Source organism: Rhinoderma darwinii (assembly GCF_050947455.1).
Source record: "Rhinoderma darwinii isolate aRhiDar2 chromosome 1 unlocalized genomic scaffold, aRhiDar2.hap1 SUPER_1_unloc_2, whole genome shotgun sequence".
NCBI lineage: Eukaryota > Metazoa > Chordata > Amphibia > Anura > Rhinodermatidae > Rhinoderma > Rhinoderma darwinii.
In genome coordinates, this window is record NW_027461656.1 from 128,439 (window position 1) to 152,291 (window position 23,853).

Here is a 23,853-nt window from a genome sequence, read left to right on the forward strand (position 1 = left end):
TGGAGGATATAAGGTGATGTTTGTCTCTCTGGAGGATATAAGGTGATGTTTGTCTCTCTCTCTGGAGGATATAAGATGATGTTTGTCTCTCTCTGGAGGATATAAGGTGATGTTGGTCTCTCTCTCTCTGGAGGATATAAGGTGATGTTTGTCTCCCTCTGGAGGATATAAGGTGATGTTTGTCTCTGTCTCTCTGGAGGATATAAGGTGATCTTTGTCTCTCTCTCTCTGGAGAATATAAGGTGATGTTTGTCTCTCTCTGGAGGATATAAGGTGATGTTTGTCTCTCTCTGGAGGATATAAGGTGATGTTTGTCTCTCTCTCTGGAGGATATAAGGTGATGTTTGTCTCTCTCTCTGGAGGATATAAGGTGATGTTTGTCTCTCTCTCTGGAGGATATAAGGTGATGTTTGTCTCTCTCTCTGGAGGATATAAGGTGATGTTTGTCTCTCTCTGGAGGATATAAGGTGATGTTTGTCTCTCTCTGGAGGATATAAGGTGATGTTTGTCTCTCTCTGGAGGATATAAGGTGATGTTGGTCTCTCTCTCTGGATGATATAAGGTGATGTTTGTCTCTCTCTGGAGGATATAAGGTGATGTTTGTCTCTCTGGAGGATATAAGGTGATGTTTGTCTCTCTCTCTCTGGAGAATATAAGGTGATGTTTGTCTCTCTCTGGAGGATATAAGGTGATGTTTGTCTCTCTCTCTCTGGAGGATATAAGGTGATGTTTGTCTCTCTGGAGAATATAAGGTGATGTTTGTCTCTCTCTCTGGAGGATATAAGGTGATGTTTGTCTCTCTCTCTGGAGAATATAAGGTAATGTTTGTCTCTCTCTGGAGGATATAAGGTGATGTTTGTCTCTCTCTGGAGGATATAAGGTGATGTTTGTCTCTCTCTCTCTGGAGAATATAAGGTGATGTTTGTCTCTCTCTCTCTGGAGGATATAAGGTGATGTTTGTCTCTCTCTCTGGAGGATATAAGGTGATGTTTGTCTCTCTCTCTGGAGGATATAAGGTGATGTTTGTCTCTCTCTCTGGAGGATATAAGGTGATGTTGGTCTCTCTCTGGAGGATATAAGGTGATGTTTGTCTCTCTCTGGAGGATATAAGGTGATGTTGGTCTCTCTCTGGAGGATATAAGGTGATGTTTGTCTCTCTCTCTGGAGGATATAAGGTGATGTTGGTCTCTCTCTGGAGGATATAAGGTGATGTTTGTCTCTCTCTGGAGGATATAAGGTGATGTTGGTCTCTCTCTGGAGGATATAAGGTGATGTTGGTCTCTCTCTCTGGAGGATATAAGGTGATGTTTGTCTCTCTCTCTCTGGAGGATATAAGGTGATGTTTGTCTCTCTCTCTCTGGATAATATAAGGTGATGTTTGTCTCTCTCTCTGGAGGATATAAGGTGATGTTTGTCTCTCTCTCTGGAGGATATAAGGTGATGTTTGTCTCTCTCTCTGGAGGATATAAGGTGATGTTGGTCTCTCTCTGGAGAATATAAGGTGATGTTGGTCTCTCTGGAGAATATAAGGTGATGTTTGTCTCTCTCTCTGGAGGATATAAGGTGATGTTTGTCTCTCTCTCTGGAGAATATAAGGTAATGTTTGTCTCTCTCTGGAGGATATAAGGTGATGTTTGTCTCTCTCTGGAGGATATAAGGTGATGTTTGTCTCTCTCTGGAGAATATAAGGTGATGTTTGTCTCTCTCTCTCTGGAGGATATAAGGTGATGTTTGTCTCTCTCTCTGGAGGATATAAGGTGATGTTTGTCTCTCTCTCTGGAGGATATAAGGTGATGTTGGTCTCTCTCTGGAGGATATAAGGTGATGTTTGTCTCTCTCTGGAGGATATAAGGTGATGTTGGTCTCTCTCTGGAGGATATAAGGTGATGTTTGTCTCTCTCTCTGGAGGATATAAGGTGATGTTGGTCTCTCTCTGGAGGATATAAGGTGATGTTGGTCTCTCTCTGGAGGATATAAGGTGATGTTGGTCTCTCTCTGGAGGATATAAGGTGATGTTTGTCTCTCTCTCTCTGGAGGATATAAGGTGATGTTGGTCTCTCTGGAGGATATAAGGTGATGTTGGTCTCTCTGGAGGATATAAGGTGATGTTTGTCTCTCTCTCTGGAGGATATAAGGTGATGTTTGTCTCTCTCTCTCTGGAGGATATAAGGTGATGTTGGTCTCTCTCTGGAGAATATAAGGTGATGTTGGTCTCTCTCTGGAGGATATAAGGTGATGTTTGTCTCTCTCTGGAGGATATAAGGTGATGTTTGTCTCTCTCTCTGGAGAATATAAGGTGATGTTTGTCTCTCTCTGGAGGATATAAGGTGATGTTTGTCTCTCTCTCTCTGGAGGATATAAGGTGATGTTTGTCTCTCTCTCTCTGGAGGATATAAGGTGATGTTTGTCTCTCTCTCTGGAGGATATAAGGTGATGTTTGTCTCTCTCTCTCTGGAGGATATAAGGTGATGTTTGACTCTCTCTGGAGGATATAAGGTGATGTTTGTCTCTCTCTCTGGAGAATATAAGGTGATGTTTGTCTCTCTCTCTGGAGGATATAAGGTGATGTTTGTCTCTCTGGAGGATATAAGATGATGTTTGTCTCTCTGTAGAATATAAGGTGATGTTTGTCTCTCTCTGGAGGATATAAGGTGATGTTTGTCTCTCTGGAGAATATAAGGTGATGTTGGTCTCTCTCTCTGGAGGATATAAGGTGATGTTTGTCTCTCTCTGGAGGATATAAGGTGATGTTGGTCTCTCTCTCTCTGGAGGATATAAGGTGATGTTTGTCTCTCTCTCTCTGGAGGATATAAGGTGATGTTTGTCTCTCTCTCTGGAGAATATAAGGTGATGTTTGTCTCTCTCTCTGGAGAATATAAGGTGATGTTTGTCTCTCTCTCTGGAGGATATAAGGTGATGTTTGTCTCTCTCTGGAGAATATAAGGTGATGTTTGTCTCTCTCTGGAGGATATAAGGTGATGTTGGTCTCTCTCTCTGGAGGATATAAGGTGATGTTTGTCTCTCTCTCTCTGGAGGATATAAGGTGATGTTTGTCTCTCTGGAGAATATAAGGTGATGTTTGTCTCTCTCTCTGGAGGATATAAGGTGATGTTTGTCTCTCTCTCTCTGGAGGATATAAGGTGATGTTGGTCTCTCTCTGGAGGATATAAGGTGATGTTGGGCTCTCTCTGGAGGATATAAGGTGATGTTGGTCTCTCTCTGGAGGATATAAGGTGATGTTTGTCTCTCTCTGGAGGATATAAGGTGATGTTTGTCTCTCTCTGGAGGATATAAGGTGATGTTGGTCTCTCTCTGGAGGATATAAGGTGATGTTTGTCTCTCTCTCTCTGGAGGATATAAGGTGATGTTGGTCTTTCTCTGGAGGATATAAGGTGATGTTTGTCTCTCTCTGGAGGATATAAGGTGATGTTTGTCTCTCTCTCTGGAGGATATAAGGTGATGTTTGTCTCTCTCTGGAGGATATAAGGTGATGTTTGTCTCTCTCTGGAGGATATAAGGTGATGTTTGTCTCTCTCTGGAGGATATAAGGTGATGTTTGTCTCTCTCTCTCTGGAGGATATAAGGTGATGTTTGTCTCTCTCTCTGGAGGATATAAGGTGATGTTTGTCTCTCTGGAGGATATAAGGTGATGTTTGTCTCTCTCTCTGGAGGATATAAGGTGATGTTTGTCTCTCTGGAGGATATAAGGTGATGTTTGTCTCTCTGGAGGATATAAGGTGATGTTTGTCTCTCTGGAGGATATAAGGTGATGTTTGTCTCTCTGGAGGATATAAGGTGATGTTTGTCTCTCTCTCTGGAGGATATAAGGTGATGTTTGTCTCTCTCTGGAGGATATAAGGTGATGTTTGTCTCTCTCTGGAGGATATAAGGTGATGTTTGTCTCTCTCTGGAGGATATAAGGTGATGTTTGTCTCTCTCTCTGGAGGATATAAGGTGATGTTTGTCTCTCTCTGGAGGATATAAGGTGATGTTTGTCTCTCTCTCTGGAGGATATAAGGTGATGTTTGTCTCTCTCTCTCTGGAGGATATAAGGTGATGTTTGTCTCTCTGGAGGATATAAGGTGATGTTTGTCTCTCTCTCTGGAGGATATAAGATGATGTTTGTCTCTCTGGAGGATATACGGTGATGTTTGTCTCTCTGGAGGATATAAGGTGATGTTTGTCTCTCTGGAGGATATAAGGTGATGTTTGTCTCTCTCTCTCTGGATAATATAAGGTGATGTTTGTCTCTCTCTCTCTGGAGAATATAAGGTGATGTTTGTCTCTCTCTGGAGGATAGAAGGTGATGTTTGTCTCTCTCTCTGGAGGATATAAGGTGATGTTTGTCTCTCTGGAGAATATAAGGTGATGTTTGTCTCTCTCTCTGGAGGATATAAGGTGATGTTTGTCTCTCTCTCTGGAGGATATAAGGTGATGTTTGTCTCTCTCTCTGGAGAATATAAGGTAATGTTTGTCTCTCTCTGGAGGATATAAGGTGATGTTTGTCTCTCTCTGGAGGATATAAGGTGATGTTTGTCTCTCTCTCTCTGGAGAATATAAGGTGATGTTTGTCTCTCTCTCTCTCTGGAGGATATAAGGTGATGTTTGTCTCTCTCTCTGGAGGATATAAGGTGATGTTTGTCTCTCTCTGGAGAATATAAGGTGATGTTTGTCTCTCTCTGGAGGATATAAGGTGATGTTTGTCTCTCTCTCTGGAGGATATAAGGTGATGTTTGTCTCTCTCTGGAGAATATAAGGTGATGTTTGTCTCTCTCTGGAGGATATAAGGTGATGTTTGTCTCTCTCTGGAGAATATAAGGTGATGTTTGTCTCTCTCTCTCTGGAGAATATAAGGTGATGTTTGTCTCTCTCTCTGGAGGATATAAGGTGATGTTTGTCTCTCTGGAGGATATAAGGTGATGTTTGTCTCTCTCTGGAGGATATAAGGTGATGTTTGTCTCTCTGGAGGATATAAGGTGATGTTGGTCTCTCTCTGGAGGATATAAGGTGATGTTGGTCTCTCTCTGGAGGATATAAGGTGATGTTTGTCTCTCTCTCTGGAGGATATAAGGTGATGTTGGTCTCTCTCTGGAGGATATAAGGTGATGTTTGTCTCTCTCTGGAGGATATAAGGTGATGTTGGTCTCTCTCTGGAGGATATAAGGTGATGTTGGTCTCTCTCTCTGGAGGATATAAGGTGATGTTTGTCTCTCTCTCTCTGGAGGATATAAGGTGATGTTTGTCTCTCTCTCTCTGGATGATATAAGGTGATGTTTGTCTCTCTCTCTGGAGGATATAAGGTGATGTTTGTCTCTCTCTCTCTGGAGGATATAAGGTGATGTTTGTCTCTCTCTCTCTGGAGGATATAAGGTGATGTTGGTCTCTCTCTGGAGAATATAAGGTGATGTTGGTCTCTCTCTGGAGAATATAAGGTGATGTTTGTCTCTCTCTGGAGGATATAAGGTGATGTTTGTCTCTCTCTGGAGGATATAAGGTGATGTTGGTCTCTCTGGAGGATATAAGGTGATGTTTGTCTCTCTGGAGGATATAAGGTGATGTTGGTCTCTCTCTGGAGGATATAAGGTGATGTTGGTCTCTCTCTCTCTGGAGGATATAAGGTGATGTTTGTCTCTCTGGAGGATATAAGGTGATGTTTGTCTCTCTCTCTGGAGGATATAAGGTGATGTTGGTCTCTCTCTCTGGAGGATATAAGGTGATGTTTGTCTCTCTCTGGAGGATATAAGGTGATGTTTGTCTCTCTCTCTGGAGGATATAAGGTGATGTTGGTCTCTCTCTGGAGGATATAAGGTGATGTTTGTCTCTCTGGAGGATATAAGGTGATGTTTGTCTCTCTGGAGGATATAAGGTGATGTTTGTCTCTCTCTCTGGAGGATATAAGATGATGTTTGTCTCTCTCTGGAGGATATAAGGTGATGTTGGTCTCTCTCTCTCTGGAGGATATAAGGTGTCATGGGGTTCGTTACGTTAATACACGATCAACAGAGCCAGTGACGACAGGGTAACTCCAACAGGGTTTATTGCATCCAATGTTGACAGAACAAGTCACGTTCAATGCAGGAACAACACACAGTCCACAAAATAAGTAATCCCAGGAACATCTTCAGAGTGCTGGCCTCAGCTTCAGCTCTCCTTCAGGTCTAAATCCAGAAGATCTCCATCCTCCCCAGGACAAGCCCTTATATCCACTCAGGGGGAGGAACATCTTGGCAGTTTCTAGTCACCATCATTATAATGACTTTAGTTTGTAGTCATACACTGTCTGTATGTGAGTTGTGGTCCTTTGTGCTATGATGTGTATTGCCACAGCCAGGATGAGAACACAATGGGGAAGATAATTGGATCACCCTTGATTGCTGGTCTGCACCTGAGCTGAATATAACTGTGGTGCCTCCTGATGACCCCCTGTGGGGTCTGGACAATGACAACACTTTGTCTTGTGGACTTCACCTCTGACTCGTCCAATTGTCCATAGGCTGGAGACACGACCTGTGGTACTTGATTAGAGAGTTATCCCTCTCTGCTGAGGACTCACAATAAACCACATATAATGCACCATCACATAAGGTGATGTTTGTCTCTCTCTGGAGAATATAAGGTGATGTTTGTCTCTCTCTGGAGGATATAAGGTGATGTTTGTCTCTCTGGAGAATATAAGGTGATGTTTGTCTCTCTCTCTGGAGGATATAAGGTGATGTTTGTCTCTCTGGAGAATATAAGGTGATGTTTGTCTCTCTATGGAGGATATAAGGTGATGTTTGTCTCTCTCTCTCTCTGGAGGATATAAGGTGATGTTGGTCTCTCTCTGGAGGATATAAGGTGATGTTGGGCTCTCTCTGGAGGATATAAGGTGATGTTGGTCTCTCTCTGGAGGATATAAGGTGATGTTTGTCTCTCTCTGGAGGATATAAGGTGATGTTTGTCTCTCTCTGGAGGATATAAGGTGATGTTGGTCTCTCTCTCTCTGGAGGATATAAGGTGATGTTGGTCTCTCTCTCTCTGGAGGATATAAGGTGATGTTGGTCTTTCTCTGGAGGATATAAGGTGATGTTTGTCTCTCTCTGGAGGATATAAGGTGATGTTTGTCTCTCTCTGGAGGATATAAGGTGATGTTTGTCTCTCTCTCTGGAGGATATAAGGTGATGTTTGTCTCTCTGGAGGATATAAGGTGATGTTTGTCTCTCTGGAGGATATAAGGTGATGTTTGTCTCTCTGGAGGATATAAGGTGATGTTTGTCTCTCTGGAGGATATAAGGTGATGTTTGTCTCTGGAGGATATAAGGTGATGTTTGTCTCTCTGGAGGATATAAGGTGATGTTTGTCTCTCTCTCTGGAGGATATAAGGTGATGTTTGTCTCTCTCTGGAGGATATAAGGTGATGTTTGTCTCTCTCTCTGGAGGATATAAGGTGATGTTTGTCTCTCTCTCTCTGGAGGATATAAGGTGATGTTTGTCTCTCTCTCTGGAGGATATAAGATGATGTTTGTCTCTCTGGAGGATATAAGGTGATGTTTGTCTCTCTGGAGGATATAAGGTGATGTTTGTCTCTCTGGAGGATATAAGGTGATGTTTGTCTCTCTCTCTGGAGGATATAAGATGATGTTTGTCTCTCTCTGGAGGATATAAGGTGATGTTGGTCTCTCTCTCTCTGGAGGATATAAGGTGATGTTTGTCTCTCTGGAGAATATAAGGTGATGTTTGTCTCTCTGGAGGATATAAGGTGATGTTTGTCTCTCTCTCTGGAGGATATAAGGTGATGTTTGTCTCTCTCTCTCTGGAGGATATAAGGTGATGTTTGTCTCTCTCTCTCTGGAGGATATAAGGTGATGTTTGTCTCTCTCTGGAGGATATAAGGTGATGTTGGTCTCTCTCTGGAGGATATAAGGTGATGTTTGTCTCTCTCTGGAGGATATAAGGTGATGTTGGTCTCTCTCTGGAGGATATAAGGTGATGTTGGTCTCTCTCTCTCTGGAGGATATAAGGTGATGTTTGTCTCTCTGGAGGATATAAAGTGATGTTTGTCTCTCTCTCTGGAGGATAGAAGGTGATGTTTGTCTCTCTCTCTGGAGGATATAAGGTGATGTTTGTCTCTCTGGAGGATATAAGGTGATGTTTGTCTCTCTCTGGAGGATATAAGGTGATGTTGGTCTCTCTCTCTGGGGGATATAAGATGATGTTTGTCTCTCTCTCTCTGGAGGATATAAGGTGATGTTTGTCTCTCTCTGGAGGATATAAGGTGATGTTGGTCTCTCTCTCTCTGGAGGATATAAGGTGATGTTTGTCTCTCTCTGGAGGATATAAGGTGATGTTTGTCTCTCTCTGGAGGATATAAGGTGATGTTTGTCTCTGGAGAATATAAGGTGATGTTTGTCTCTCTCTCTGGAGGATATAAGGTGATGTTTGTCTCTCTCTCTGGAGGATATAAGGTGATGTTGGTCTCTCTCTCTGGAGGATATAAGGTGATGTTTGTCTCTCTCTGGAGAATATAAGGTGATGTTTGTCTCTCTCTCTGGAGGATATAAGGTGATGTTTGTCTCTGGAGGATATAAGGTGATGTTTGTCTCTCTGGAGGATATAAGGTGATGTTTGTCTCTCTCTCTGGAGGATATAAGGTGATGTTTGTCTCTCTCTCTGGAGGATATAAGGTGATGTTTGTCTCTCTCTGGAGGATATAAGGTGATGTTTGTCTCTCTCTCTGGAGGATATAAGGTGATGTTTGTCTCTCTGGAGGATATAAGGTGATGTTTGTCTCTCTCTCTCTGGAGGATATAAGGTGATGTTTGTCTCTCTCTCTCTGGAGGATATAAGGTGATGTTTGTCTCTCTCTCTCTGGAGGATATAAGGTGATGTTTGTCTCTCTGGAGGATATAAGGTGATCTTTGTCTCTCTCTCTCTGGAGGATATAAGGTGATGTTTGTCTCTCTCTGGAGAATATAAGGTGATGTTTGTCTCTCTCTCTCTGGAGGATATAAGGTGATGTTGGTCTCTCTCTCTGGAGAATATAAGGTGATGTTGGTCTCTCTCTCTGGAGGATATAAGGTGATGTTTGTCTCTCTCTCTCTGGAGGATATAAGGTGATGTTTGTCTCTCTCTGGAGAATATAAGGTGATGTTTGTCTCTCTCTCTCTGGAGGATATAAGGTGATGTTGGTCTCTCTGGAGGATATAAGGTGATGTTGGTCTCTCTCTCCTCCTGACTAGTCGCAGCAGCTGTCCCTGGTCGCCTCCTGTCCTCAGCGCAGTTCTCCGCTCCTGCCTCATGTCCTCGTCTCCTCTTCTGATTCCGCGGCTCTGCTGCTTCGTCCGGTTGCTGTCAGAGAACTCGTCCTCCTCATGAAGGTTCCTCCTCTACCGGCCACCATGACGGAGTCCGCCGTTCACCGAGTCCAGGTACAGGGGTCCGAGAATACGGCGGAGGGAGGTCATTACACTCTGTACACCAACACCGCGCTACTGACATACAAAGCTGCAATGTGAGATACTGCCTGCTGAGCCGTGTATCTAATCCTGTCATGTGTGATACTGCCTGCTGTGCCATGCATCTAATCCTGTCATGTGTGATACTGTCTGCTGAGCCACTTTATCTAATCCTATCATGTGTGATACTGTCTGCTGAGCCGTGTATCTAATCCTATCATGTGTGATACTGTCTGCTGATCAGTGTATCTAATCCTATCATGTGTGATACTGTCTGCTGAGCCACTGTATCTAATCCTATCATGTGTGATACTGTCTGCTGAGCTGTGTATCTAATCCTAACATGTGATATTGGGGGTCACCTGTCATTATTATATCCTTGTGTAGTATATTTGGTTATTGTAGTGTCGGGGTGAGATATTGTGGGTCACCGGTCATTATTATATACTTGTGTAGTATATTTGGTTATTGTAGTGTCGGGGTGAGATATTGTGGGTCACCGGTCATTATTATATACTTGTGTAGTATATTTGGTTTTTGTAGTGTCGGGGTGAGATATTGTGGGTCACCTGTCATTATTATATACTTGTGTATGATATTTGGTTATTGTAGTGTCGGGTGAGATATTGTGGGTCACCTGTCATTATTATATCCTTGTGTGTTATATTTGGTTATTGTAGTGTCGGGTGAGATATTGTGGGTCACCTGTCATTATTATATCCTTGTGTGTGATATTTGGTTATTGTAGTGTCGGGTGAGATATTGTGGGTCACCTGTCATTATTATATCCTTGTGTAGTATATTTGGTTATTGTAGTGTCGGCTGAGATATTGTGGGTCACCTGTCATTATTATATCCTTGTGTAGTATATTTGGTTATTGTAGTGTCGGGGTGAGATATTGTGGGTCACCTGTCATTATTATATCCTTGTGTAGTATATTTGGTTATTGTAGTGTCGGGTGAGATATTGTGGGTCACCTGTCATTATTATATACTTGTGTATTATATTTGGTTATTGTAGTGTCGGGTGAGATATTGTGGGTCACCTGTCATTATTATATCCTTGTGTGTTATATTTGGTTATTGTAGTGTCGGGGTGAGATATTGGGGGTCACCTGTCATTATTATATCCTTGTGTGTGATATTTGGTTATTGTAGTGTCGGGTGAGATATTGTGGGTCACCTGTCATTATTATATCCTTGTGTAGTATATTTGGTTATTGTAGTGTCGGGTGAGATATTGTGGGTCACCTGTCATTATTATATCCTTGTGTATGATATTTGGTTATTGTAGTGTCGGGTGAGATATTGTGGGTCACCTGTCATTATTATATCCTTGTGTGTTATATTTGGTTATTGTAGTGTCGGGTGAGATATTGTGGGTCACCTGTCATTATTATATCCTTGTGTGTGATATTTGGTTATTGTAGTGTCGGGTGAGATATTGTGGGTCACCTGTCATTATTATATCCTTGTGTAGTATATTTGGTTATTGTAGTGTCGGCTGAGATATTGTGGGTCACCTGTCATTATTATATCCTTGTGTAGTATATTTGGTTATTGTAGTGTCGGGGTGAGATATTGTGGGTCACCTGTCATTATTATATCCTTGTGTAGTATATTTGGTTATTGTAGTGTCGGGTGAGATATTGTGGGTCACCTGTCATTATTATATACTTGTGTATTATATTTGGTTATTGTAGTGTCGGGTGAGATATTGTGGGTCACCTGTCATTATTATATCCTTGTGTGTTATATTTGGTTATTGTAGTGTCGGGGTGAGATATTGGGGGTCACCTGTCATTATTATATCCTTGTGTGTGATATTTGGTTATTGTAGTGTCGGGTGAGATATTGTGGGTCACCTGTCATTATTATATCCTTGTGTAGTATATTTGGTTATTGTAGTGTCGGGTGAGATATTGTGGGTCACCTGTCATTATTATATACTTGTGTATTATATTTGGTTATTGTAGTGTCGGGGTGAGATATTGGGGGTCACCTGTCATTATTATATCCTTGTGTAGTATATTTGGTTATTGTAGTGTCGGGTGAGATATTGTGGGTCACCTGTCATTATTATATCCTTGTGTGTGATATTTGGTTATTGTAGTGTCGGGTGAGATATTGTGGGTCACCTGTCATTATTATATCCTTGTGTAGTATATTTGGTTATTGTAGTGTCGGGTGAGATATTGTGGGTCACCTGTCATTATTATATCCTTGTGTGTGATATTTGGTTATTGTAGTGTCGGCTGAGATATTGTGGGTCACCTGTCATTATTATATCCTTGTGTAGTATATTTGGTTATTGTAGTGTCGGGGTGAGATATTGTGGGTCACCTGTCATTATTATATCCTTGTGTATTATATTTGGTTATTGTAGTGTCGGGTGAGATATTGTGGGTCACCTGTCATTATTATATCCTTGTGTATTATATTTGGTTATTGTAGTGTCGGCTGAGATATTGTGGGTCACCGGTCATTATTATATCCTTGTGTATTATATTTGGTTATTGTAGTGTCGGGGTGAGATATTGTGGGTCACCTGTCAATATTATATACTTGTGTGTGATATTTGGTTATTGTAGTGTCGGGTGAGATATTGTGGGTCACCGGTCATTATTATATCCTTGTGTAGTATATTTGGTTATTGTAGTGTCGGGTGAGATATTGTGGGTCACCTGTCATTATTATATCCTTGTGTAGTATATTTGGTTATTGTAGTGTCGGCTGAGATATTGTGGGTCACCTGTCATTATTATATCCTTGTGTATTATATTTGGTTATTGTGGTGTCGGGTGAGATATTGTGGGTCACCTGTCATTATTATATACTTGTGTAGTATATTTGGTTATTGTAGTGTCGGCTGAGATATTGTGGGTCACCTGTCATTATTATATCCTTGTGTAGTATATTTGGTTATTGTAGTGTCGGGTGAGATATTGTGGGTCACCGGTCATTATTATATACTTGTGTATTATATTTGGTTATTGTGGTGTCGGGTGAGATATTGTGGGTCACCTGTCATTATTATATACTTGTGTGTTATATTTGGTTATTGTAGTGTCGGGGTGAGATATTGGGGGTCACCTGTCATTATTATATCCTTGTGTAGTATATTTGGTTATTGTAGTGTCGGGGTGAGATATTGTGGGTCACCTGTCATTATTATATCCTTGTGTATTATATTTGGTTATTGTAGTGTCGGGTGAGATATTGTGGGTCACCTGTCATTATTATATCCTTGTGTATTATATTTGGTTATTGTAGTGTCGGGGTGAGATATTGTGGGTCACCTGTCATTATTATATCCTTGTGTATTATATTTGGTTATTGTAGTGTCGGGTGAGATATTGTGGGTCACCTGTCATTATTATATACTTGTGTGTTATATTTGGTTATTGTAGTGTCGGGGTGAGATATTGTGGGTCACCGGTCATTATTATATCCTTGTGTAGTATATTTGGTTATTGTAGTGTCGGGGTGAGATATTGTGGGTCACCTGTCATTATTATATCCTTGTGTAGTATATTTGGTTATTGTAGTGTCGGGTGAGATATTGGGGGTCACCTGTCATTATTATATCCTTGTGTAGTATATTTGGTTATTGTAGTGTCGGGGTGAGATATTGTGGGTCACCTGTCATTATTATATACTTGTGTATTATATTTGGTTATTGTAGTGTCGGGGTGAGATATTGTGGGTCACCTGTCATTATTATATCCTTGTGTATTATATTTGGTTATTGTAGTGTCGGGTGAGATATTGTGGGTCACCTGTCATTATTATATACTTGTGTGTTATATTTGGTTATTGTAGTGTCGGGGTGAGATATTGTGGGTCACCGGTCATTATTATATCCTTGTGTAGTATATTTGGTTATTGTAGTGTCGGGGTGAGATATTGTGGGTCACCTGTCATTATTATATCCTTGTGTAGTATATTTGGTTATTGTAGTGTCGGGTGAGATATTGGGGGTCACCTGTCATTATTATATCCTTGTGTAGTATATTTGGTTATTGTAGTGTCGGGGTGAGATATTGTGGGTCACCTGTCATTATTATATACTTGTGTATTATATTTGGTTATTGTAGTGTCGGGGTGAGATATTGTGGGTCACCTGTCATTATTATATCCTTGTGTAGTATATTTGGTTATTGTAGTGTCGGGTGAGATATTGTGGGTCACCTGTCATTATTATATCCTTGTGTGTGATATTTGGTTATTGTAGTGTCGGGTGAGATATTGTGGGTCACCTGTCATTATTATATCCTTGTGTGTGATATTTGGTTATTGTAGTGTCGGGGTGAGATATTGTGGGTCACCTGTCATTATTATATCCTTGTGTAGTATATTTGGTTATTGTAGTGTCGGGTGAGATATTGTGGGTCACCTGTCATTATTATATACTTGTGTGTTATATTTGGTTATTGTAGTGTCGGGGTGAGATATTGTGGGTCACCTGTCATTATTATATACTTGTGTAGTATATTTGGTTATTGTAGTGTCGGGTGAGATATTGTGGGTCACCTGTCATTATTATATACTTGTGTGTTATATTTGGTTATTGTAGTGTCGGGTGAGATATTGTGGGTCATCTGTCATTATTATATCCTTGTGTAGTATATTTGGTTATTGTAGTGTCGGGGTGAGATATTATGGGTCACCTGTCATTATTATATACTTGTGTATGATATTTGGTTATTGTAGTGTCGGGTGAGATATTGTGGGTCACCTGTCATTATTATATCCTTGTGTAGTATATTTGGTTATTGTAGTGTCGGGGTGAGATATTGTGGGTCACCTGTCATTATTATATCCTTGTGTAGTATATTTGGTTATTGTAGTGTTGGGGTGAGATATTGTGGGTCACCTGTCATTATTATATACTTGTGTGTTATATTTGGTTATTGTAGTGTCGGGGTGAGATATTGTGGGTCACCTGTCATTATTATATCCTTGTGTAGTATATTTGGTTATTGTAGTGTCGGGGTGAGATATTGTGGGTCACCTGTCATTATTATATCCTTGTGTAGTATATTTGGTTATTGTAGTGTCGGCTGAGATATTGGGGGTCACCTGTCATTATTATATCCTTGTGTAGTATATTTGGTTATTGTAGTGTCGGGGTGAGATATTGTGGGTCACCGGTCATTATTATATACTTGTGTGTGATATTTGGTTATTGTAGTGTCGGGGTGAGATATTGGGGGTCACCTGTCATTATTATATACTTGTGTGTGATATTTGGTTATTGTAGTGTCGGGGTGAGATATTGTGGGTCACCTGTCATTATTATATCCTTGTGTGTGATATTTGGTTATTGTAGTGTCGGGTGAGATATTGTGGGTCACCTGTCATTATTATATCCTTGTGTAGTATATTTGGTTATTGTAGTGTCGGGTGAGATATTGTGGGTCACCTGTCATTATTATATCCTTGTGTAGTATATTTGGTTATTGTAGTGTCGGGTGAGATATTGTGGGTCACCTGTCATTATTATATCCTTGTGTATTATATTTGGTTATTGTAGTGTCGGGTGAGATATTGTGGGTCACCTGTCATTATTATATCCTTGTGTATTATATTTGGTTATTGTAGTGTTGGGGTGAGATATTGGGGGTCACCTGTCATTATTATATCCTTGTGTAGTATATTTGGTTATTGTAGTGTCGGGGTGAGATATTGTGGGTCACCTGTCATTATTATATCCTTGTGTAGTATATTTGGTTATTGTAGTGTCGGGTGAGATATTGTGGGTCACCTGTCATTATTATATCCTTGTGTATTATATTTGGTTATTGTGGTGTCGGGTGAGATATTGTGGGTCACCTGTCATTATTATATCCTTGTGTAGTATATTTGGTTATTGTAGTGTCGGGTGAGATATTGTGGGTCACCTGTCATTATTATATACTTGTGTAGTATATTTGGTTATTGTAGTGTCGGGTGAGATATTGTGGGTCACCTGTCATTATTATATCCTTGTGTAGTATATTTGGTTATTGTAGTGTCGGGGTGAGATATTGTGGGTCACCTGTCATTATTATATACTTGTGTAGTATATTTGGTTATTGTAGTGTCGGGGTGAGATATTGGGGGTCACCGGTCATTATTATATCCTTGTGTAGTATATTTGGTTATTGTAGTGTCGGCTGAGATATTGTGGGTCACCTGTCATTATTATATCCTTGTGTATGATATTTGGTTATTGTAGTGTCGGGGTGTGATATTGTGGGTCACCGGTCATTATTATATACTTGTGTGTTATATTTGGTTATTGTAGTGTCGGGTGAGATATTGTGGGTCATCTGTCATTATTATATCCTTGTGTAGTATATTTGGTTATTGTAGTGTCGGGTGAGATATTGTGGGTCACCTGTCATTATTATATCCTTCGTGTAGTATATTTGGTTATTGTAGTGTCGGGTGAGATATTGTGGGTCACCTGTCATTATTATATCCTTGTGTAGTATATTTGGTTATTGTAGTGTCGGCTGAGATATTGTGGGTCACCGGTCATTATTATATCCTTGTGTATTATATTTGGTTATTGTAGTGTCGGGGTGAGATATTGTGGGTCACCGGTCATTATTATATACTTGTGTGTTATATTTGGTTATTGTAGTGTCGGGTGAGATATTGTGGGTCACCTGTCATTATTATATCCTTGTGTAGTATATTTGGTTATTGTAGTGTCGGCTGAGATATTGTGGGTCACCTGTCATTATTATATCCTTGTGTATTATATTTGGTTATTGTGGTGTCGGGTGAGATATTGTGGGTCACCTGTCATTATTATATCCTTGTGTATTATATTTGGTTATTGTAGTGTTGGGGTGAGATATTGGGGGTCACCTGTCATTATTATATCCTTGTGTAGTATATTTGGTTATTGTAGTGTCGGGGTGAGATATTGTGGGTCACCTGTCATTATTATATCCTTGTGTAGTATATTTGGTTATTGTAGTGTCGGGTGAGATATTGTGGGTCACCTGTCATTATTATATCCTTGTGTATTATATTTGGTTATTGTGGTGTCGGGTGAGATATTGTGGGTCACCTGTCATTATTATATCCTTGTGTAGTATATTTGGTTATTGTAGTGTCGGGTGAGATATTGTGGGTCACCTGTCATTATTATATACTTGTGTAGTATATTTGGTTATTGTAGTGTCGGGTGAGATATTGTGGGTCACCTGTCATTATTATATCCTTGTGTAGTATATTTGGTTATTGTAGTGTCGGGGTGAGATATTGTGGGTCACCTGTCATTATTATATACTTGTGTAGTATATTTGGTTATTGTAGTGTCGGGGTGAGATATTGGGGGTCACCGGTCATTATTATATCCTTGTGTAGTATATTTGGTTATTGTAGTGTCGGCTGAGATATTGTGGGTCACCTGTCATTATTATATCCTTGTGTATGATATTTGGTTATTGTAGTGTCGGGGTGTGATATTGTGGGTCACCGGTCATTATTATATACTTGTGTGTTATATTTGGTTATTGTAGTGTCGGGTGAGATATTGTGGGTCATCTGTCATTATTATATCCTTGTGTAGTATATTTGGTTATTGTAGTGTCGGGTGAGATATTGTGGGTCACCTGTCATTATTATATCCTTCGTGTAGTATATTTGGTTATTGTAGTGTCGGGTGAGATATTGTGGGTCACCTGTCATTATTATATCCTTGTGTAGTATATTTGGTTATTGTAGTGTCGGCTGAGATATTGTGGGTCACCGGTCATTATTATATCCTTGTGTATTATATTTGGTTATTGTAGTGTCGGGGTGAGATATTGTGGGTCACCGGTCATTATTATATACTTGTGTGTTATATTTGGTTATTGTAGTGTCGGGTGAGATATTGTGGGTCACCTGTCATTATTATATCCTTGTGTAGTATATTTGGTTATTGTAGTGTCGGCTGAGATATTGTGGGTCACCTGTCATTATTATATCCTTGTGTATTATATTTGGTTATTGTGGTGTCGGGTGAGATATTGTGGGTCACCTGTCATTATTATATCCTTGTGTAGTATATTTGGTTATTGTAGTGTCGGGTGAGATATTGTGGGTCACCTGTCATTATTATATACTTGTGTAGTATATTTGGTTATTGTAGTGTCGGGTGAGATATTGTGGGTCACCTGTCATTATTATATCCTTGTGTAGTATATTTGGTTATTGTAGTGTCGGGGTGAGATATTGTGGGTCACCTGTCATTATTATATACTTGTGTAGTATATTTGGTTATTGTAGTGTCGGGGTGAGATATTGGGGGTCACCGGTCATTATTATATCCTTGTGTAGTATATTTGGTTATTGTAGTGTCGGCTGAGATATTGTGGGTCACCTGTCATTATTATATCCTTGTGTATGATATTTGGTTATTGTAGTGTCGGGTGTGATATTGTGGGTCACCGGTCATTATTATATACTTGTGTGTTATATTTGGTTATTGTAGTGTCGGGTGAGATATTGTGGGTCATCTGTCATTATTATATCCTTGTGTAGTATATTTGGTTATTGTAGTGTCGGGTGAGATATTGTGGGTCACCTGTCATTATTATATCCTTCGTGTAGTATATTTGGTTATTGTAGTGTCGGGTGAGATATTGTGGGTCACCTGTCATTATTATATCCTTGTGTAGTATATTTGGTTATTGTAGTGTCGGCTGAGATATTGTGGGTCACCTGTCATTATTATATCCTTGTGTAGTATATTTGGTTATTGTAGTGTCGGGGTGAGATATTGGGGGTCACCTGTCATTATTATATACTTGTGTATTATATTTGGTTATTGTAGTGTCGGGGTGAGATATTGTGGGTCACCTGTCATTATTATATCCTTGTGTAGTATATTTGGTTATTGTAGTGTCGGCTGAGATATTGGGGGTCACCTGTCATTATTATATCCTTGTGTAGTATATTTGGTTATTGTAGTGTCGGGGTGAGATATTGTGGGTCACCGGTCATTATTATATACTTGTGTGTGATATTTGGTTATTGTAGTGTCGGGGTGAGATATTGGGGGTCACCTGTCATTATTATATACTTGTGTGTTATATTTGGTTATTGTAGTGTCGGGGTGAGATATTGTGGGTCACCGGTCATTATTATATCCTTGTGTAGTATATTTGGTTATTGTAGTGTCGGGGTGAGATATTGTGGGTCACCTGTCATTATTATATCCTTGTGTATGATATTTGGTTATTGTAGTGTCGGGGTGAGATATTGTGGGTCACCTGTCATTATTATATCCTTGTGTGTTATATTTGGTTATTGTAGTGTCGGGGTGAGATATTGGGGGTCACCTGTCATTATTATATACTTGTGTATTATATTTGGTTATTGTAGTGTCGGGTGAGATATTGTGGGTCACCTGTCATTATTATATACTTGTGTAGTATATTTGGTTATTGTAGTGTCGGGGTGAGATATTGTGGGTCACCTGTCATTATTATATCCTTGTGTATGATATTTGGTTATTGTAGTGTCGGGGTGAGATATTGTGGGTCACCGGTCATTATTATATCCTTGTGTAGTATATTTGGTTATTGTAGTGTCGGGTGAGATATTGGGGGTCACCTGTCATTATTATATCCTTGTGTAGTATATTTGGTTATTGTAGTGTCGGGGTGAGATATTGGGGGTCAGCTGTCATTATTATATCCTTGTGTAGTATATTTGGTTATTGTAGTGTCGGGGTGAGATATTGGGGGTCACCTGTCATTATTATATCCTTGTGTATTATATTTGGTTATTGTAGTGTCGGGTGAGATATTGGGGGTCACCTGTCATTATTATATCCTTGTGTAGTATATTTGGTTATTGTAGTGTCGGGGTGAGATATTGGGGGTCAGCTGTCATTATTATATCCTTGTGTAGTATATTTGGTTATTGTAGTGTCGGGGTGAGATATTGTGGGTCACCTGTCATTATTATATACTTGTGTGTTATATTTGGTTATTGTAGTGTCGGGTGAGATATTGTGGGTCACCTGTCATTATTATATCCTTGTGTGTTATATTTGGTTATTGTAGTGTCGGGGTGAGATATTGTGGGTCACCTGTCATTATTATATCCTTGTGTGTGATATTTGGTTATTGTAGTGTCGGGTGAGATATTGTGGGTCACCTGTCATTATTATATCCTTGTGTATGATATTTGGTTATTGTAGTGTCGGGGTGAGATATTGTGGGTCACCGGTCATTATTATATCCTTGTGTAGTATATTTGGTTATTGTAGTGTCGGGTGAGATATTGGGGGTCACCGGTCATTATTATATACTTGTGTATTATATTTGGTTATTGTAGTGTCGGGTGAGATATTGTGGGTCACCTGTCATTATTATATCCTTGTGTAGTATATTTGGTTATTGTAGTGTCGGGGTGAGATATTGTGGGTCACCTGTCATTATTATATCCTTGTGTATGATATTTGGTTATTGTAGTGTCGGGTGAGATATTGTGGGTCACCTGTCATTATTATATCCTTGTGTAGTATATTTGGTTATTGTAGTGTCGGGGTGAGATATTGTGGGTCACCTGTCATTATTATATCCTTGTGTATGATATTTGGTTATTGTAGTGTCGGGTGAGATATTGGGGGTCACCTGTCATTATTATATCCTTGTGTGTTATATTTGGTTATTGTAGTGTCGGGGTGAGATATTGTGGGTCACCTGTCATTATTATATACTTGTGTGTTATATTTGGTTATTGTAGTGTCGGGGTGAGATATTGTGGGTCACCTGTCATTATTATATCCTTGTGTATGATATTTGGTTATTGTAGTGTCGGGTGAGATATTGTGGGTCACCTGTCATTATTATATCCTTGTGTAGTATATTTGGTTATTGTAGTGTCGGGTGAGATATTGTGGGTCACCGGTCATTATTATATCCTTGTGTGTTATATTTGGTTATTGTAGTGTCGGGTGAGATATTGTGGGTCACCTGTCATTATTATATCCTTGTGTAGTATATTTGGTTATTGTAGTGTCGGGTGAGATATTGTGGGTCACCTGTCATTATTATATCCTTGTGTATTATATTTGGTTATTGTAGTGTCGGGGTGAGATATTGTGGGTCACCTGTCATTATTATATCCTTGTGTAGTATATTTGGTTATTGTAGTGTCGGGTGAGATATTGTGGGTCACCTGTCATTATTATATCCTTGTGTATTATATTTGGTTATTGTAGTGTCGGGGTGAGATATTGTGGGTCACCTGTCATTATTATATCCTTGTGTAGTATATTTGGTTATTGTAGTGTCGGGGTGAGATATTGTGGGTCACCTGTCATTATTATATCCTTGTGTAGTATATTTGGTTATTGTGGTGTCGGGTGAGATATTGTGGGTCACCTGTCATTATTATATACTTGTGTGTGATATTTGGTTATTGTAGTGTCGGGGTGAGATATTGTGGGTCACCGGTCATTATTATATCCTTGTGTAGTATATTTGGTTATTGTAGTGTCGGGGTGAGATATTGTGGGTCACCTGTCATTATATCCTTGTGTAGTATATTTGGTTATTGTAGTGTCGGGGTGAGATATTGTGGGTCACCTGTCATTATTATATCCTTGTGTAGTATATTTGGTTATTGTAGTGTCGGGGTGAGATATTGTGGGTCACCTGTCATTATTATATCCTTGTGTAGTATATTTGGTTATTGTAGTGTCGGGGTGAGATATTGGGGGTCACCTGTCATTATTATATCCTTGTGTAGGGTTTGCTGCGCAGCCTGGATGCCGATGCTTTATATAACCCTCTAGAGATCAGCGGCAATCTGTACCCACATCTCCAGGCTTCTCTCACACAGACTCCCAGACGTCACGTCTCCACATTTCCGGGAGCAGCGGCGCCCAGCAGACAGGTAATGATCCTGTAGTCTATATAATTTCTGATGTTCCGCGCTGCTCTGTGATTTTCAGGCACTGCGGGCTGTTTTATGGCTTCTGTGGGACGCCTCGGATTGCTGCTGTCAGGCTGTGGTCTTGGGGGTGACAGTTTGTGGGCAGCCGGATCAGTGTTTCCACCTAGTCTGAGATCGTTAGAGGGAATCTGCCTTCAGACAAGCCGAGGCTATAAGTAACGCGCCTCCGCCAGTGCTGATGGAAAACATCGGTCAGCGACACATGACAGCAGCGGGCAGCCGCCGGTCAGCGGCACATGATAGCAGCGGGCAGCCGCCGGTCAGCGACACATGATAGCAGCGGGCAGCCGCCGGTCAGCGACACATGATAGCAGCGGGCAGCCGCCGGTCAGCGACACATGATAGCAGCGGGCAGCCGCCGGTCAGCGACACATGATAGCAGCGGGCAGCCGCCGGTCAGCGACACATGATAGCAGCGGGCAGCCGCCGGTCAGCGACACATGATAGCAGCGGGCAGCCGCCGGTCAGCGACACATGATAGCAGCGGGCAGCCGCCGGTCAGCGACACATGATAGCAGCGGGCAGCCGCCGGTCAGCGACACATGATAGCAGCGGGCAGCCGCCGGTCAGCGACACATGAAAGCAGCGGGCAGCTGCCGGTCAGCGACACATGAAAGCAGAGGGCAGCTGCCGGTCAGCGACACATGACAGCAGAGGGCAGCCGCCGGTCAGCGACACATGAAAGCAGCGGGCAGCCGCCGGTCAGCGACACATGAAAGCAGCGGGCAGCCGCCGGTCAGCGACACATGAAAGCAGAGGGCAGCTGCCGGTCAGCGACACATGACAGCAGAGGGCAGCCGCCGGTCAGCGACACATGAAAGCAGAGGGCAGCCGCCGGTCAGCGACACATGACAGCAGCGGGCAGCCGCCGGTCAGCGACACATGACAGCAGCGGGCAGCCGCCGGTCAGCGACACATGACAGCAGCGGGCAGCCGCCGGTCAGCGACACATGACAGCAGCGGGCAGCCGCCGGTCAGCGACACATGACAGCAGCGGGCAGCCGCCGGTCAGCGACACATGACAGCAGAGGGCAGCCGCCGGTCAGCGACACATGACAGCAGCGGGCAGCCGCCGGTCAGCGACACATGACAGCAGCGGGCAGCCGCCGGTCAGCGACACATGAAAGCAGAGGGCAGCCGCCGGTCAGCGACACATGACAGCAGCGGGCAGCCGCCGGTCAGCGACACATGATAGCAGAGGGCAGCCGCCGGTCAGCGACACATGACAGCAGAGGGCAGCCGCCGGTCAGCGACACATGATAGCAGCGGGCAGCCGCCGGTCAGCGACACATGACAGCAGTCCTACAAGGCCGATTACTACGGTTTGTGAGTCTGTCAACCAAAATGGGGCCGGAAAAACGTAGAAGTAAAAAGCATCATAAGCTGCGCCACTACTGGGGCCTGACGGGCGGTCAGACAGCAGATCGGGGGCACGAGGGGGAGGGGCACGGCTCTGTGTGAAAGATAAACCCTATAAATGAGAAGTTCATGAATATAATAAAGTGTGAATCTTTCTCCCCGGCTTCCTCCTCGTGTCTTCTCCCCCAGATACAGCTCTGACGGGCGTAGTTCTCACATGGGGTCACTTCTGGGGGAGTTTCCATGTTCTGACGAAAAAAAATCCCAATACTTGTAACATTTTATCATTTGTTAACCCCTTGTGTTAGACTGAAAAGTAAAAAAAAGAATAGATAAGAAAATGTCCCCAATAACCCAATTACGGACCCGGATGAGCCGCGGCCGGGATATGCAAATGGAATTTATCTTGTAGTTTTTTATTAACCTGGACTTAAAAACGTGTGAGTAACGCAAAATATATTATTTCTGCAAAATCTTTATTCTCCGATGAATTGCCAAAAACCACCGGTAAAGTTACTGAGTCCTGAAGGGGTTAATTATCAGGTTATACAGAATAGCGGAAATATAAACGCCATCACCTCTGCTTTTTCTAGATGATTTTCCCCACTGGAAAAGCCAGAGCCACAATCGCTCCCTTACATTTTGCTGCTCCCGAACACAACAAGCGCCGACGTCCGGGAAATGACGACCCGTCACCCAAGGAGAAGCAGCAACAAGACCAAGAGGACTGAACCGCTTATCCTCATACCCATCATTGTCACCGTTACTTCTGTTCCCTGCTCTGATCCTTATTGTTCAGTTTTTAGTCAGACAGTGTCAATATAACAGCGCCGCCATCATATACACCGATCCAGTAGTGTCAGTATAACAGCGCCGCCATCATATACACAGATCCAGTAGTGTCAGTATAACAGCGCCGCCATCATATACACCGATCCAGCAGTGTCAGTATAACAGCGCCGCCATCATATACACAGATCCAGCAGTGTCAGTATAACAGCGCCGCCATCATATACACAGATCCAGCAGTGTCAATATAACAGCGCCGCCATCATATACACAGATCCAGCAGTGTCAGTATAACAGCGCCGCCATCATATACACA

The 23,853-nt window shown here is 41.7% G+C and overlaps 1 protein-coding gene across 1 annotated transcript in view; it reads left to right on the forward strand.

The window, feature by feature from the left end:
- The window catches only part of M1AP (meiosis 1 associated protein), an 84,012-nt gene extending 60,438 nt beyond the window's left edge, over positions 1–23,574 (forward strand). The window contains exons 8-10 of the mRNA XM_075847121.1: positions 9,219–9,407; positions 21,183–21,329; positions 23,342–23,574. Of these exons, the coding sequence (XP_075703236.1) occupies positions 9,219–9,407; positions 21,183–21,329; positions 23,342–23,479 (474 nt within the window). The 3' untranslated portion in view covers positions 23,480–23,574. The remainder of the gene's footprint in view (positions 1–9,218; positions 9,408–21,182; positions 21,330–23,341) is intronic.
- The last annotated feature ends 279 nt before the right edge of the window (positions 23,575–23,853 follow it).